This window comes from Tenrec ecaudatus, chromosome 1, assembly GCF_050624435.1.
Source record: "Tenrec ecaudatus isolate mTenEca1 chromosome 1, mTenEca1.hap1, whole genome shotgun sequence".
NCBI classification, from domain to species: domain Eukaryota; kingdom Metazoa; phylum Chordata; class Mammalia; order Afrosoricida; family Tenrecidae; genus Tenrec; species Tenrec ecaudatus.
The window spans coordinates 220226912-220244640 of record NC_134530.1 but is presented as its reverse complement, the minus strand read 5'-3'; the positions used below and the strand labels follow the sequence as shown (position 1 = coordinate 220244640).

At 56.6% G+C, this 17729-nt stretch overlaps 1 protein-coding gene across 6 annotated transcripts in view; it reads right to left on the bottom strand.

Annotated features, from left to right (window-relative positions):
* Positions 1–411: 411 nt before the first annotated feature.
* PPP1R12B (protein phosphatase 1 regulatory subunit 12B) overlaps positions 412–17729 on the bottom strand; it is a 261922-nt gene continuing 244604 nt past the window's right edge. For 4 of the 6 annotated variants that reach the window (XM_075528922.1, XM_075528929.1, XM_075528946.1 and 1 more), the window contains 2 exons: positions 16505–16555; positions 412–7132 (listed from right to left, as the gene is read on the bottom strand). In XM_075528922.1, the coding sequence (XP_075385037.1) occupies positions 7046–7132; positions 16505–16555 (138 nt within the window). In that variant the 3' untranslated portion in view covers positions 412–7045. Of the gene's footprint in view, positions 7133–11968; positions 12138–16504; positions 16556–17729 lie in introns of those variants that run through there. The other 2 variants (XM_075528914.1, XM_075528939.1) reach the window with 1 other exon arrangement.

Sequence of the window (17729 nt, the reverse complement as noted above, 5' to 3'; positions counted from 1 at the left end):
AAAGAATCTTTCCGCCCTGGCTCCCACACGCATGTCATAAACCCCAGGACTCAGCCCAGCCAGAGGCCTGCATGGTGAGGTCAGGCTCCGGAGGACATGCAGCCTCAGCCTCACTGGCCGGCATGGCCCCTTCTTCCCTGAGGTCGGGTCCCCCTCCGTGACCCCAAGCTCAGCTTTGTGTGTTCTCAGCTGGGGGGTGGCTGGTGACATCATCCTTTAGGCACACAGCAGGGGCGGAGGGCGGGTCCCAGGAAAACCACTGTCCCCTGGGCCACACCGTCTTCACGGAGATCACTGTGCTCAGTCACTGGAGGCCCGGCCACGGACCCCTTGGGGTGTCAGGCAGGAGGGATTGGGAGATGAGGCTGCTCAGCTGTGGGAACCCTTTCCTGTCACTGGGGAGACACAGCCTCAAAGTTAAAACATGGTTTTATTTACGAGTTTATAAATACTGTTGTGTTTACAGGCATCGTATAGATGTGAATGTTATTATTCCAAACTTTCAAACACAGAATACTTAATAATACTCTATAATCACCACCAGTAAAACAAAACCATTCATCTCAGGGTTGAAAGGCCACTCAAAATTGCATAAAAATACATTCGGTTCACAAAGCGCCTGGTGTCCCCTCCCTGGCCCCACCCTCAGGTGTATTTACAACTCACTGAAGTTACTGTAATCCCATACAACACAGGTGGAAAGTGGAGTGCCAATGCCTGGACTGGTGGAAGCAGGGTGTCAAGAGTGTAGGGGCCTGAGTGAGAGACACTGCCCCAAAGGCCCCGAGTCTCCACCTGCCTTCCAGGGCAGGGCTGGGCTGGGCTAAGGGGGACTCCAGTGCACACACCTGACCCGGATACAAGGAGCAGGGCCCTTCAGGGGTAGGAAAGGAGGCATCAGACTGTTCCACCCTCCCCAAATCTTCTCCTACCTGCAGTCTGCCTCCTGGTGGTGTGGCTTGGGTCCCTCCTGTCTCACCCACCACCCCAGTCTCCTCACTTTTCACCAGAGGATGAGCGGGAGTCCCTTGGAGAGAGGAAGAGGAGGCAGAGAGCCGTGGGCAAGCCCGACTGTGCCAGCCTGGCCCCGGAACGCGCCCTGGCGGTCCCAGCATGCCCCTCACTCGGGATCTGCACCCTGACCTCCCCCCCAGTCAGCCTGCCTCCCCCAATTCTCTCTCCTGTCAGGCCCAGGGGTGCAGAGATAACAGGCTTTTGCTGAGAAGACATGCTTGTTTTGGGCTGGAAATAAGTCAAACCCCTTAGCACAAAGGCTGACTGAGGCAGAAGCCAGCCACCCCTGATCTCGCTGGCCGGGTGGTGGCCAAGTCACACAGGGCGCTCTCAGTGGCCACGAGGGGCAGGCAGTGGGGGCCATGCACAGCCAGTCCTGGAGGACGGTCACACGTCCTCAACAGACGCCTCCACAGTAGCAGCCCCGCCGACGGCACACATAAGGAGCTGGACACTGCTGGGGTGTTGGACATGGCCCTGCTCCAGGGTTCCTGGCCGCCCACAGAGGACCTCCTCTCTGAGGAAGGGCAGCCAGGGATAGAGGCGGGGAGAGGGGAGATGGGGGAAAAACAAGGAAGGGTCAGCTGATTTTGGAAAGACTTCAGAGCACCCTGATGTCACCTTAAGGGACCACCCAAGACCAAGTTTACTGGAAGCAGAAGGGAGAACTCAGAGGGAGACAATAAACAATACTTCTGCAGGGCCCTCGGGGAAGCAGAAGTGGGAGGGAGGGAGGGAGGGAGGGAGGAAGGGCTGAAAGCATGGCCCTCAGGGCTGGAAGGAGTGTCAGCAAAGGATGTGATGGGAATAGAAGTCATCAAGTGGGGAACACTTGTTTCGGGGGCTTCCTTCTGACCAAGAGCCTCGGAGCGGCAGCCGTGCTGGGTTGGACCTCCTTGGAGAAATCCAGGACATTGACCCCTGGCCGTCTCTCTACCCACGGCGCTTCCCTGGTGCCCCCGGGACCCTGGCGTGCTGGCTGGCCTGAGGTCCATGCAGCTGCAGGCTGACCAGCCAGCGGGGAGTCTCCAAGCTCAGAGGCCACCTCGCCCCCCAGGAGTCGTGGCAATGACAGCGAAGTTGATCTGTTTTCCGATCAATGGCTGTCCCTGATTGGGGTGACTGCTCTCAAGCAGTGTCCACAGCTATTAGGGAAGCTGATTAGAATCTGTGCAGCTGGCGGCCAGGGAGGTGCCACCCTCCCCATTTCCTCAGGTGTGACCCTCTCCTCCCAGCAGCCTCCATCCTGCTCAACATTCCTGACCTTCACCTCTTCCACCTCAGCAGGCAGTCCCCCCAGCCCACGCACACAGTCCCCTAGGGTCCTCGGCCCTGCGGCTGAGCAGACTCTGGGCACAGGCTCCTCTGTAGCCTGCTGCAAAGGAAGGACCCTCTCCAGTGGCAGCACCAGACCTACTTCAGAGTGGTGGGGCGGTAGGTTCGACCACATGGCGGCAGAGGACGCACAGCTGGGGCTGTGCCCAGGAGTGGCTGAGGCGAGGGCTCTCCCTGCAGCCTCAGCCCAATTTCCTACTAAAACGCTTTGTCCGAAGGCTGCCTGCAACTAACGGCTTTCCATCCACTTCCCTGTGAGCTCGTTTCCACCGCTGCAGGTTTTCTTAATATTCTTACCACGCCATGACGACGGGAAGCTATCGCAAAAACCATTCAATTATCCTCGATATTAAGCTCCCTTTCCACTGAGGAGAAGCCAGCCTTGGCATGCTGACGTGAAATGGCTGGAATCCAGAAGGAAATAGGGGTGTTCTGCTTTGAAAATGGTGATGTTAGAAAACACAGAAAATCCGAGTTTAAGAAATGCCCCCAAGCTTCTAAGGGACAAACACATCATAGACTTTAGGCCTCGGAGGGGTCTTTAAGGATGATCTAGTACAACCTCATTTCATAGATGGGAGGTGGGGCCAAGGTCGCACAGTTAGGGGCAAGGGGGCTCTGGAATCCACATGTCCTGACTCCGGGGAACTTGTCCTTCCAATGCTGTCTCTGCCTGCCTGCTAAAGTGCCTTGCTGTGACTGCATCCCGGGAAAGCGCAGGCTTGGCTTGGGGGGGCCGGGAGCCTTCTGTAATGCCAGCTCGGCGACCATGGCTAGAGTTCACAGGGGCTGGACCACACAGCTCAATGGCACTAGACGGGGGTCTTGCAGCACCTCCCTGTGCAGTCACAGGGCTCTAGCAGGGCCACTTCCTGGTCGGCGAAGCTTCACGGGCTATGTGGCTGGTTGATGGGCTGGGACTAGGAATTCCCCCTCACTTGGCTTAGCCTTCGGGTCTCAGGCATCCCTTGTTGGCGGAAACAGCCTGGGAGTACAAGGCCTGGCCCTGTTTTAATCCGTTCCCTCCCCTGCTTATCTGGTGCTGTTTCATAACAAGGAGGCAACTTGCCAACACTGCCTCCCAGAGCCACGGCCTGGATAGAAAGGCCTCTGACTGCAGGTGGGGAGCCAGAAAGCTAGAGACCCAACGAGTGTACACAGGCCCCAGGGGTCTGCAGGCAGTTCACAGCTCAGCTGCTGGCCCAAAGGCTGTCCAGAGGCACCTTAGAGAGAAGCCCTGGTGATCTCATCCCCCAAGCCAGCCTCGGCGCGCCCTGTGGCACACAGCTCAGAAGAACTGACGCACGGGTGTCCTGAGTGGGCGTCCACTCGACACAGCTGGCTATCGGTGTGCATGGTAGGTCCAGGGCTCTGGGTTCCGGCTCCTCTCCTTGCCCCTGGCTCAATGGAAAGTTCCTGGTGTGGAAATAGCTCACACACTTTTGTGAGCCCTACACAGGAGGGTTTTGGTTTGTTTGGAGGGCAGGGAAGCACGATCCCACCGGGGGCTGAGAGAGCAGCCCACACACCTGGAACCACGAAAACTCACTGCTGCCGAGTCGATACCAACTCAAAGTGACCCTACGGGACAGGGCAGAACTGCCCGGGTGGGTTTCTGAGACTGTCACTCTTTACGGAGTAGAAAGCCTCATCTTTAGCCTGTGGAAGGGCTGGTGGTTTCGAACTGAGGACCTTGCAGTTAGCAGACCAACATGTAAACCACATAAGGCCGCTCTGAGTTGGGAGTCGACTCTAGACAGCGAGTACATACACCCAAGTCCCCGTAACAATGTGGTGGGAGTGGAGATAATGCAAGACGGGAGAGAGGCCCAGGGAATATCGCACGAAACTGCCCCAACAGAGAGAGTGCATGCGGGGCCACCCAAGTTGCTGCTCCAAGGCTGTGATGGGCTGGCCCCCGAGCTCTCAAAGTGGGAAGCAGCGGCAGAACAGCTAGACTGGGACTCCTGGGGGCTGGGGGTGGGGTGGGTTGATCAACCTTGTGAAGACAGTGCTCGAAGTTCTCTTCCCAATGTCAACATTCCGTGCAAGGGCTCAGCCGTTCCCCGTCAACTCCTCAGAGGGTCTCATACTGCAGGTGGGGTGGGAGCCCTGTGGCCACTGAAAGGACAGACTGGCAGTAGGTGGCTGGCCGAGGCGGAGCAAGAGAAGGGAGCCCTGTCCTGCTGGTCGGCATCCGGAGAACAGGCCCTGGCGGTCTGCAGCCTTCAGCCACTCCCTCAGAGGGCTTCCAGTCCAGACATCAGCATCCAGAGTTTACATGTCAGCTAACAAGACTGGCAGGAATCCCCTGAGACGGCTTACAGTTCCCTGACCTCTCGGCCACAGAACTGAGGAGCTTGTGAATCCCTAGTCCACACAGCAAGCTTTCGGGCAAGAGAAGGTTGTGTGAAACACCATGCAGAGGACTGGAGAGCTTGCCCGCCACCCTTTTGAAAAGCACAGACAGCTCTCCAGGGCGCTCTGCAATCCCTCTCCCTGGCTATCTAAGGGGCAGGGGGAGCACAGGCGCCTAATGATCCAGCTTTATTACTATTTATTGTCTTTTCCTGAGGAGGCGGAGACAGCAGCGGCAGCCCCTGGCCCCAGGATCTGAGCTGGGAGTGGGCGGAGAACCAACAGCCTCAGCTGACCAAGGTGGGGGCGGCCTTCCTTGAATGCAGCTTTTGGAGAACACAATCCAAGGTGGCAGGAACTTCCATGGGTGGGGGCTGGTCTACTCTGACAATGAGGTCTTCCCAGAGGAGCCTCACCTCTGACTGAGCGACGGGTCTGGGTTAAAGAGCACCGTGGTGTCTCTGAGGGCCCTGGAGAAAGAAGTCCCCGCGGCCACTCTAAGATGAATACTTCTGACAATACCTCCGGACTTCACGGGACCTGCACCCTCCAAACCAACCAACTGTGGGGCAAGGCTCCTACAAAAACCAAAGTCCTTATAAAAACCAAGGCTTTAATTTCGCAGCGGGCTCATGGGCATTCTGACCAGGGCTTGGCAGGGCATTTTAAGGGGCTGTGTCTAGTGGAAGATGGTTAAAATAAGACAGTGTGTGTGAGGCATGAGGGCGAGAACTAGAGAGACGGCCCTCACAAGCCTGGTACCACGGACTGCCCACACCTGAGAGCCCAGAGTTCCTCCTGCACATGGGCTTCCGCACACATTCAGCAAAGCCTGTTGGTACCACAATTGTCTGCCTTCCAGCAGTCCATGCCCAGCCACCAGCTCTGCTGACCTGCAGCGACAAGGGGAGGCTAAAACCCCACGGTCCCCACTGCGGACGTTAAAGGCTCAACCCTTTAAACCTCTCTGCAGAAGGCACTTCTCCGGGTCTCTCCCTCCAAACCTGACCACCAGAATCCATCAGGCGCACAGCATGACGCACACACCACAGCCTGTCTGCCAGGGAGGCCGTGAGGCTGAGTAGGACTCAGCCGAGCTTCCAGACGAAGGCGGATGAGAAAGAAAGGCCCGGCGATCTGCTGTGGAATCAGCTGTCCCAGCAGTGGGAGCCCGGCCTGGGCGCCATCCAGGCCATGGGGAGCCGGCAGGCCCAGGCGGCCTTCCCGGTTGCACCACCAAGAGTGGGAGGCCCCCTGGTGGCAGCTAGCAGCACACAGCAGGCTACCCTCTGCCTCCCTCACAATGCTGCCACTCTGCTCATGGCACACAGCAGGGGCCTTCCGAAGGTGCATGGGAGGCTCCCACCAGCCTCTCATGCCATTTCCCCCACGAACGTTTCAAGCCCCCTCACATGTGTATGCAACCTGCTTCCACCCCCTGGCCACACCCCCATAACCTACCCGTCCCATCTGCTTGCAGGGACTCTGCTTCTCATTGGGACGTGTCCGAGAGGAGAGAGAAAAACAAGGTCCGAGAGGGGTGGCAGACGGTGGCCACCAGAGCCTAGCTGCCCCATGAATAATTGCCCAGAAGGGAAACCAAGTGGGAGAGGGGCCCATACAGTGCGAGTGGCCTTTCCACCGAGAGGCTGAGCTGTGGTGTGGCCAAGCACCCTGGTCACAGATGGTCTAGGTCGGGTGGGCTCGGCTGTAGCTCAGGAGGAATCAAGGGACAGGACAGATGCTTGCCCGAACTTTGGGGAAAGGATGGGCAGAGTCAGAGGCCATTCGGGGATGCAGCTGGGGTGCTGATAGAGCAGAGAAGTGCCCGTCTCTGGGCCGCGATGCAGCCTTGCAGGCACAGGCCAGCTCCCGGGCTGTCTGATGATGCCTTGTTCCTCCTGGCCCTCGGACAAGGTCTGGGCATGGTGGCCACCACAAACCTCACACCAGAGGATGATGAGTCAGTGCAGAAAGTGGTGGGTGAGTGGTTGGGCAGAGGCCTCACGTGGTTGGAGCAACGTGGACGGAGGAGCAGAGCAGCAAGAAGCTGGGTCCCCAGGAGCACGGCAGGCACCCAGGGCCCACTCCGGACAGCTGGGATGAGCACCATCCTCTTCAGTTAAGCTGTCAGGAAACTTTGGGGGCTAGGGGTGTGGGCAGGGTGGAGCGGGGCGCCACAACTTCGAGGAAACATACTGTATCGGGAGGTGACTAGCGGGGGGTAGGGGGGTGTCTTTCCACGAAGCAGTCACCTCTTTTGGATGGAAGGCAAAGGCGGGAGCAGAGGGGTGGGTACGGCGAATGCTGCCCCTTCCCTCCCAAGTCTGGGGCTGGTCTATTTGGACAATTTGCTGATGACTCTGATCAGAGCACCATTTTCATCTTTCAGCCTCTGGTTGTCGGATTTCAGTTCTGTTAACACCTGTAGAGGTGACAGAGGGAAAGGTGTGTTAGAGCCCAGCCTCACCACCTGGGAGCGTCGCCCCGTCCCACCACCCCTTTCACCCCCCCCCCCCCAGGCATCTTGGAAGCAGACCCTTCCGAGGCAGCTTCTGGAAACACGGCCACGGACGGCCTTCTTTCAGGGCTGGTGTTCCCTTGACCCTTTCTAGCCGCTGGCTGGACATGGCCAAAGCCCCTCCACGTTCCAGCTCGCGTACTTAGGAACAGCGTGCCATTTCTCTCATGCACTGCGTGGGTACCTTTGCTTCTCCCGAGTCACTAACAACGGTTTCCCCTCGTTCCTGTCCCTGAACTGACCCCCCAGCCTAGAGACCCGTGGGTGTACCATCCAGGGAGCACTGGGGAAGGCATGGGTTGGGAATGCAGGAAGGACTGGGACACTGAATACACAGTAGAAGGGGGCACTGCTTCACCACACCCCGGCAGAAACGCTGAGTGGAAGATGGTAGTCGAGTGCCTGCCCAGGCAGTGCCTGTGGGGGCAAGACCCTCCCACGGGTCCTGCCGCACCCACTTACTTCCAACCACCAAAGCCCAGTGGGCGGCCAATGTCACCCCACAGAGCTGGGAGACATGAGGCACCGGGCACCCTCTCATCCCACTGCTAGTTCCCAAGCAAGACCCAAAGGCTTGCCAGAAATTTGAAAGGATGGTGCTGTAATTCCTCCAGGGCAGGAGGGAGTGGAGACTTCGACTCTGTCCATCCTGCCATCTTGTAGCCTCACAAAGTGCAGTGCCGCCGAAGTCTGGATCTCTAGGCACTCTGACTGGGTAGTCGGGCATTGGGAAGGCTCTGGTGGGTGCTAGGAAGTGGTGGTTTCTGGGGGGCCCTTTGGGCTGAGTGAAGATGGATTCAGATGAGAGGGTAAGTCCGCCTTCCCCATGAAGGTTACAGAAATCTACGTCTAGCTCTGTTACTCAGATAGCAAGGCCTCTAAGTGGTGGCCTGGGCTTAGGGACCACAAGGCCCACGTGGCTCCAGTTCAGCTCTGCTCCACTGTCCTGAAGGACTATAAATTTTGCTTCTCTCTCCGACAAGAAATAGGGTAGATTATACAAATATATGTGTCACGTATTTATGCTTTGGAAGCAATGCTTCACCAATAGGTAAAAAGCTGACCTATGAGAGGAACGGAAAGAAAGAAAATGTTTCGAACCATCTATGCCAGTGGTTCTCAGCCTTCCTAATGCCGCAACCCTTTCATACAGGTCCTCATGGTGTGGTGACCCCCCAGACCATGAAATTATTTTTCGTTGCTACTTCATCACTGTCATTTTGCTACTGTTATGAATCAGGCGACCCCTGTGAAAGGGTCATTTGACCCTGAAAGGGGTCGTGACCCACAGGTTGACAACCACTGATCTATGCGGTGCTAGAAGGCCTGTCTATGGGCTCACTCGTGCCTGCCAGAGCAGCTGTCCTTAGCCCTGCAAACGAGGAAACAAAGCCAGCGAACGCGCCAGGCTCTCCGGTGGTCAGCGGCAGAGCTGGCCAGGAAGCTGTGTCTCAGTTTGCGAACAGAGGTGGAGCAGACAGCCACACTCGCCGGTGCTCAGCATTACTTTAGAGCGGGGTTTCCCTGGGTGTGTGCTGGAGAGGTCCCGTGGGGCTGCAAGTGCACGTACCTACACCTTATCTTGGATTGGTGGGCCATAGTGCAAATGTTTTTAACTGTGGGGACGGGGGAGAGGGACCTATGCGTTGGAGAGATCAGCTGCCCCCTGGGCTGCATGTTTGGGTCCACACAACCACAATGCTGCCCTAGCCCATGGGCAGCAGGTGAGACCTTGCTTGGACCAGTCTGCACTGCAATACCGAGGGTTCCCACCAGCCCTGGGGGTTTTCCCTTAAATATTGGGGAGCAGGCAAGGTACTAATAAGATACAGCAAGAGGGTTGTAATCCAGAAAATAACAAAGTTACATTTCAGCCCTTTGATCTGCACCCCCATCCAGCCTTTCTGGCTGCTCCCTCTCCCACCTCAGTCCTACAGCTGGGCCTGCCAGACCGTTCCGGCACTCATTCCAGGCACACTTTCAGGAAAAGTCAGCCCAGGGACCTCCTGCCTCGTCACCTTTCCATCTGCCCCCCCGAGGCCCTGTCTCTGCATCAGGGACATGGGAGATGGATGGGCTTCAACTGGTGGGAGGGAAGCTATCTGTGGCGGTGGGCTGTATTTCAGTGCTAGCCCATCGGATCAGAACGGAGCCCGCGCCCCCTTTAATGGACAACTCTTCAGGCCTTGGTGATTTCTTTCCACATTAAGTAAGAACTCAATTCCTTAGGGGAGGAAAAAAAATGGCCAGGGTAATTTCCCAGCTGCAACATGCTACAGTTGACATCTTCAGGGAGCGTCAAAAAGTACAAGAAATGGAATGTAGAAATTGGCAGGGGGGAGAGAGGAATGCTTATAAATTTCACTCTCATAAGGGAGAGGGGAAATGAGCAGCGTTATCTGATATTCACTGGACGTTCAAGAATGATGGAATAAGAACATCTGAGAAAGCGCTATACAGACACGAGCAAGCCCACAGCTTTTTGATTTCCGCTCTCTGGAGCCGTGTGTTAGGTCAGGCTTCCCACGTCCCAGGGGTGCTGAGAAGCTGCCTCGGGCGACTTCTCACAAGCCCCGGCCAGGGGCGAGCTCAAGGGGCGCACTGAGAGCTGCGGGGGCCAGGCCGAGGGGCTTGGAGGAGGCTGCCGGAGCTGCCCTCCTCACCAAGGCCTGCGAAGTGGGATGGGAGTCCCTGCTTACTGCTTTTGGGAAGTGGCTTACACATCACGCAGAGACAAGACAGTTTTGCCAGGGAAGGATTAAAAAGCAAAAGAAGGCAGGGCTCCATGGCTCATGGCTCCACTGCCAGCTTAGCCTCGCCTCAGCTCAGCTGTCTCTCAGGCAGTGCCTGCCGGCTGCTCCTGGCCTGGTGAGGCTTTGTGGGCCAGACAGTCTTTGTCTCGACCCTCAACTCTGCTCAGGCAGAATGGTGGCACACAAGTGAATGAGCACAGCTCAGTTCCGATAAAACTTTATTTATAAGCACTGCCATTGGGCTCATGTGGCATTTTCATGCATCATCAAGTATTTGTCTTTTGAGGGTAGCCCAGAAGCTGCTGACCCCTGACAAGGGTCCCATCCCAGGCAGTGGCTTCCTTTCCAGCCATACACTCTGGTGGAGACTCTTGGGAAGTCAAGAGTGCCGAGGGTGCAGGCTGCCCTGCCTCCCCTAGCTGCTATGCCAGCACGCTGGGCCTGCTCAGGGGCTCTCCAAGCCAACCACACTGCCACCTCACACCGCCTGAGTGTGAGTGCTGGGCCTGTCACATTCTGGGAAAGTTTTGTCACATGCACGGCTACTGCTCTGGGGATGTGGGTGAGAGAAACACGCTGAGCCTCAGCCCAGACCTCCCCATCTGACAAGGGCTATGGGGGTCCTCCATCAAGAAGCAGGGAGCTGGTTTTGCCCCAGGCCCTATGGTACCTGGCACGAAGTGAGCCACTGGAAACCTCCGGGACATGGCTGGGCGGCTGGCTCACCTCAGACAGATCTCCCAAGCAGCCAGGGTTTACTTTAGAGTGGCGCTCCCTACACTGGGTGCCAGGCCACGGGGACAGTGGCCTCCAGTTTCTTTCTGTGTGACAGCCCCTGCGGCAGGCTCAGCTCAGCCTGGGGTGCTGTGGGGGCTTCAGATCTAGGGGGTATTAGTTGCCAGCTACTGACCCCGAAGGCAAGAGCAAGTCAGCAGAAAAAAGAACAGGCCTAATTAGACTGTCACTGAAAATGAAAAGCTCATTTCAGAGAAGGAAATGGCTGGGCGGTGGTGACCCATCAGTGCTGGGAAACGAGCAAGCACGTGGTCAGTCTGTGCACTCATCTGTTAGCCCACAGCCAAGGGCGGGCGGGCTTGGTTTACGGAGGCACTACACCTCCTGCTCTCTGCACCCCAGCCTGCCCCCTCGTCCGCAAAGCCAGTCCCCGAGGGTCTGACTGTGTGCGGGCCTGATCAGGCTGTGTTCTGTCTCACAGCTCACCACCCCTGGGGCCCAGAGATTCGTGAGGGGAGGAAGACGAGGAGGGAGAGGGAAGCCGAGGTGACTGTGGCCACAGGGAGGCCAGGAGAGGCTGGTTTGGCTGGGCAGGGAGGGGTGTGGGGCGAGAGGGCCACATGCAGTCCTGGACCTCCAGTGTCAGAGGTGGGCCCGGTTCTTTGGTAACCACAGGGTAGTGGCTCTCAACTCAAGCTACACACAGCCATCAGCGTGGAGGTGACACTCGGGTCTCAAAAGAGCACTGAAACCCGGTTTGGGTGGGTGGGCACAGGCACTGGGAGATTGTGTGTATATATATATTCTAGTTTAAAGCTCCTACTGTGTAGCCAGAGTTGAGAGCCCCTAGCCTAGGTGACCCCAGGCTCACCCAAAAGGTGGAGTCCACAGGCTGCCCTAGGCACGCAGGGACTATGGGCAGCCCCTGGCCCTCATCCCAAAGAAAGTGGTCTTGGTTTGGCAATGACCTTACCAAAGGCATGTGCACATGCTCACCATGTGGCCAATGCCCAGGCAGGCATAGCAGTGAGAGAATCCAGGTTCAGCGGCGAGGGGAGAGACAAGATATCGTGGCACGACAGCCTTACCTACGACGCAGCTAGCCCAGCGAGCCCCCTGGGCTAAACCCAGCCACGGTCTCGGCCCTGGCACCTTCCAGCTCGAGACCAACCTTTGTAGGCACCTGCCGGAGGCAGCCCTGGTGGAGTGGGGTCGGAGCCCATCGAGGAGAGGGAACCTGCCTGGAGCAGTGGCGCAGGGGAGTGAGGTGGAGAGGATGGGTGGGGCTAGAGCTCTTGGGTTTCGGAGGACTCCATGGACTGGGAGAGTCTGGCCACCACTCGGGTCAGAGCCCTGTTCTCGGCCTGCAGCTGCTCGTTCATCTGCTTCAGGGTTTGGATCTGTTTTAGCTGGTGGAGGTTCTGTGGAGGGTGAAACATGGAGGGGAAAGACAGACAGGACAGAGAGAGACAAGACAGACCAGAGGAAATAAAAGTAGGACAAAGAGATCACGTGACTTTTTGTCTTTGTTGTTAGTTTGCATGCAAGAAAGGAAGTGAGGAAGGCAGGCAGATGAGAGGGGAGGGGAGCTGCCGTGTGTGAGTCTTGGCTCCATCTAAAGATGCTGAAGGCCACCAGATGGAAGCAGCCACCGAGACAAGCTCATCTGGGTTGCCTTTGGAGAGGATGGCCCACCATGCAGCCGGGGCGGCCGGAGCTGCGGCCTCAGGTTAATCTGGGCTCTCCTTCAGCGCCCTCTGTGGGGATCTGGGGTTGGGGCCTCCCTAAATCCAGCTGCTGGTCTCCTCTCTCCCCCACACTTCACCTCCTGCTCCCACTGGTTTCCTTTCTAGGTCCTTCTCGTATGCTATTTATTTGTCATCATTAAAAACAAACAGGAGAATAAAAGAGGGGTCTGTGGTAAAGGCAGTTTTGCTTGCGAGGGGGGCGGGGATCTGAACTGTACTGTTTGGAAGGTTAACGTGACCCACACCAAAACAACACCCAAACTGGCGGCCCCTGCCCCCTCACCCCTCCCCAGCCTTACAGGTCACCTCACTAACCCCTGGCTCTCTCTGCTGCAGGCAGAGCTCGCTCAGGACCCGAGAACCACTAAGTGGCCTCGGCCTGCTGTATGGTCTTCTGCAGCCTGTAGCTCACAGCGAAGGACACTCTCTCTCCCAGCCATGAGACGCTGGGTGCTGCTCACAAAAAAGCCTTGGCTCTCTCTGGCTGTGCACACAAGATGGGGCATCACAAAAGGTCCAGCCACCCAGACTTGGTGGACTGCTGTGCTCGTCCGGCCTTTACTATCTGCCAGTGTGGCAAACGGAGCAGCACCAGTTCTTCCGACAGCCCACGAGGGAGGGATCCAGAGACTTTATTAAGGGACTGACTTCCAGCCTGCCTGCTCCACTGTCCTTCCTAATAGGGATCTGCAGGACCCAGCTGTCTGGGAGGAAGGGAAGGGCTTTGTCAGGGGCATGGCGTTTGCAGTGAGGGTGGTCAGCCCTGGCACTCCATGGATGAGGAGGGTTAGTGATGTTATCACTGTCTGGGGCGAGGAAGCACGGGAATGAAAGGTAGTGTGGGGGCGGGAAACAGTGAAAAGGAAAACAAGCAGAGACAAACTGCTGGCTCTCTCCCTTCCGAGGGAGACTGGCCGCTGCGCAGAAAAAGCAGGCAGCCACAAGAGTTCCTCGGAGCCACTGGGGTGGGGGGTGGGGTGGAGGGGGAGAGGTCCTCTTTCCCCACTGCACAGAGCTAAGCTGTGGCATGGGCACTTGGCGAGATCATGGGGCAGCGAATGGAAAAACTTAAAAAAGAGATGGCTAGGGGCCAAATTCAGAACCAAAGAAAAGTTCCTGGCTTTCACCCTTTTTGGTATTTATAATGGGCCAAAGCTTTCAACCCACTCACTGTCATCACTGAGTGGTCCCTGCCTCCCGGAGTAATAGTCAACACAAGCTACAAACGTGACTCCGTCCAACATATCAATGCCAGCAGATCCAAGTGGAGGAATTTGGAAGGTGTCTGCATGAGGGGAAGAGGCAGGACACAATGCGGGCGTCCCACAGCAAGCAGCACTAGAAGGCGGGGGATGGAGAAGGGGACAGAGCACAGAGCAGGCTTAAAGTTTAAGGGCGGGGGCAGGCTCCAATGTTTCTAGGGTAAATAAGAGGAATAATCCAAGCCCAAGCTCAAAGGCGATTGGCTGCTGGGCCCCTCTCATGCAAGGACCTGGGAAGGGAAGGGCAGTAACCGGGGCCGACATGAGCACAGGCCTGGCTCACAGCGACATGCACGCCCATCAGTGTGGCACATTGTCCTGCCACAGCCCAGGCTCGGACAACTCAGGAATACTTACCTCTCTGAGAGCCAGAAGGCACACCCACCCAGAGTCCCACGCCCCCTAGGGTGAACCCATCTCCAGGCCTCCCACCTCACCTTCCAACCCAGGCCAGCAGCCAGCTGAGCACCAGCCTCCCTTTACTAACCCCGCCCTACAGACTGCCCCAGAGAGGTGTGGGGACTTGCTATGAATTGAATAGGCCACAAGCCTGGGGGCTCCCAGACTGACCAGATGGTCAGCAGTGTGCAGACACTCAGGTCACCAGGAGCTGCAGGGCTAACCACACATATTCTCAGACTCCTCCAGGACTACTCACACCAACTGCAGGTTGGCATCTGTGTATTGAAGTTTTTGTCTCCAGAGAAATGGATTAAAACTCCATATATACCAATGAACCCACTGCCATCCAGCTGGTTCCTCCTTGCCGCGATAGTAACCCCATCAAGCAGAGTCTGGTCTTTGGGGTTTCTGAGGCTGTACATCTATCTCTACAGGAGCAGACAACCATATCTTCCCACAGAGAGCAGCTGTGGGTTCAGAACATCCACCTTGCGGTTGGCAGCCCAGCATGTACACTCTCTGTGCCCTGGGGCTCCTAAGTAGGTAGGCCTGCCATGTAGATGCAAGATGGCAAGTACAGGCCACTCCCTCCCTCCCTCCCACCCCCCAGAGATGGGTCTTCCTACACAGGGAAAAGTCAGTGTCAAGTTAGCTGCTGGCTGGCTGGCTGGTTAGGGGCTAACCAGTCTTGATGTGGCTCTGCCCAATCATGGAGATGCTATTTTGAAGTTGGCTGGCAGATGGCTGGGAGAGCACACGCTTTTTTGTAGTGTCATCTCTGTTGTGAAGCGGAAGGCACAAAAGCATGACCTTGTTTAGGAAACCGTAGCCTGATGTGACAGAGCAGGGGGAGCAGGATGTGAGGGCTGGACCCCACCTTAGCTTTGGGCACTTCCTGGGCCAGGTGTGTAAGCCAAGGGTTCCATGATGGTGGGTCTGTTCTGGGCCCCTGGGTCCTCTTGGAGGACACCAACTTTGGCCTTATTTACATGCTCCTCATCAGCACGGAGGCCATTTCTTAATGAGCATCACCGACGGCTGATTAGCAGCAGGTACAGATGGTCTCACTCGGGGGAGGGGGGTTTACTACAGGAAGAAGTTCCCATCTAAGTGAGAGCTGAGCTGGAAATCCATTCATCAAGAACTGTTTAGCTCCACCGATGCACTGCCCCAAGCAGGCCGGAATGCCTCTGTGTGGAGGTGAGGTGGGCTTGGAGGGCAGGTTAAGGGTGTTAGCTCACACTGACCCCTCCATCTCAGGGAGTCTCTGCTTCCTGCTGTGAGTCAACTGGGAGCATTTAAAGTGGCAGGTACCGCTAAAGAAGCTCTATGTGATTGCTATCACACAGATGTGATACTGACAAGTGGGGGGTGGGGGTGCGGTAAGGAATGCTGGGCAGGGCCTGGCATCTCTCCTTATTTCCGGAAAGAGAAAAATCAACAGGTCTGAGCACTGGGCCTTGTGTAAACAATGACCCTGTCAGGCTCCACAAAGCTCTTCCAGTAAACAGGCAGCCCCTGGAACAGTAAACTTCTCCCCACAGGGCTCCGCATTCAAATTAGGGGTGCTTGCTCACTCCGAGGCCTGGCTCTGCGACTACTGTCCCAGGACTCCTGTGTCCCAGGACTCGTGTGTCTGGGCGCAGAGCCCCAGCTATAGCAAGTGAAAGGTGACCCTTGGAGCGAGAGAAGGCTGAGCGAGCGCTGTGCGAGACTGGGACGGGGGCGCATGGGGCACTGGGCACTGCAGGCCTCAGGCGCTCCGGGGTCAGCTCACACAGGCCTGCTCCCAGTAGCAGCTCCAGGCCCCTCCTGCAGCAGTGAAGTGTTTCTTTTGGGTAGATTTCAAGTTCTTAGTACCCACCAACTGCCCAGGATGACAGTGCCCATAAACTGGCGGTGGAGTCAGGGGTCATGAAGTCTATCTGGTGGCATGAGCTTATTCCATGGGGAGAGCATCAGGCAGCTCCAAAGATTTCTGCGGGGGTGGGTGAGGGCAGGCATCAACCTTAGTTCTGCTGAATGGCTTGAGCTGGATTCCTTCCATCAAAGGGCAGGGAGGGGCGCCCGGGAGGAAAGTGCAGGCTTTGCTCAGGTGCCCCTGCAGAGCAGGTGCCCCTGCTCTGGTCCCTTCATCCAGCCCCGTGAGGAAACGCCCCTGCAGTCCCTTAAAGCCACATTTGTTCCCAGAAGGGCTCTGAGGTGGTCTCAGTGGCTGCTGCGTGCACTTGAGACTCGGCTCTTCTCCACACACCATCGCGTCTGGAGGGTGAGGAGTTTGCAGTACGACTTGGAGGGGGCAGGCCAAGGCACAGTCAGTCAGTCTTAGCAGGCACTCAGAGGGCAGGCGCACAGAGAAAGGAAACTGCCTCATACCTTCATCTCCTCCTCCATCTCCGACATCTTCCGCTCCAAGGCTCTCCGCTCCTGTGGAGAGACAAGGGGGCTGATGACCATCCAGTGGCCTTGGGTGGAGTCAGATGGGCCTCCGGTGGCCGTGCGCTCAGCACTTTCACCGCCAGGCTTTGTTTCCCCACTCGGGCACTGTCTGAGCCCGCCACTTCTGGAGCTACTTACTGATAAAAATCACACGATCTACATCATCTCTCAGAAAAGTGGAAGACCTGTGGGGGGAAATCACTTGCCGATCTGCCAACAGGGTCAGGTCAGGCACTCTAGGCCACTCTGCTCAGTTCAGGACTTCATGGACTTTCAAAGGTCTGCCTGTGGCATGTGGTGCTCTCTGTTAACAGCAAGGCACCAAGGTCTTCAGTGAAGTGCGCCCCCCAACCCTGATTCATTCCTAGGGGGCTGCTTCCCTCAGGATGGGGAGCAGGAAAGAATCATCATGGATGAGGAAGAAGCAGCACCTGTCTTCCAAACCTCCCTCCCTCCCTCTCAGCAATTGCACCCTGACGTGGCCTGATCCCAACGAGGACTCCTTGATTAGATGTGATACCAAGGAGGTTTGGTTACAAGCCAAGGAAATAAAACTAAGCTGCTTTCCAAATTAAACAGACAATAATAGGCAGATGGGGATACATATTCCTAGGGTCAATTCCAAGCTAGAGTTCATCAATAGATCTAATTAAGTTTTCAAAATCAAAGGACGTCAACTCCCTGAAAAATATTCTGCATGTAGTGGGAGGAGGTCAACAAGCGACCCAGAATGCTGCCCATCAGCCAGATTGAGGGCAGGACTCTGCTGCCTCATGTTGGGGTCATGTGCCCTAATGGACGGCACAGGAGCCTGCTGAGACTTCCTTTCTGTTCAAGGTGACAGGGAGGGTGGGAGACCCTGTAGCTGGTGTGCGCATGCTGGCTTACAGCACATACAAACATATTGTGGGCACATGCATGTGGGTGGGAGGCAGGACAGCTCCTGCCATGGCTGACCTCTCCCCCCACCCCCACGCCTGGAGTATGTGCAAAGTGCTGACCATCTGAGGATGCCAAAAGGACAAGCAATCAAACTGCTGCCCAGAGTCAGACAAAAAGAATTTATTATCAAGCCAGCAATGGAATGTGACAGAATTCCCGCCTTCTTAAGATGTACTTTTTCCACTGGCTTGAACAACAAAGTTAGAGAAGGCCAAAGGAG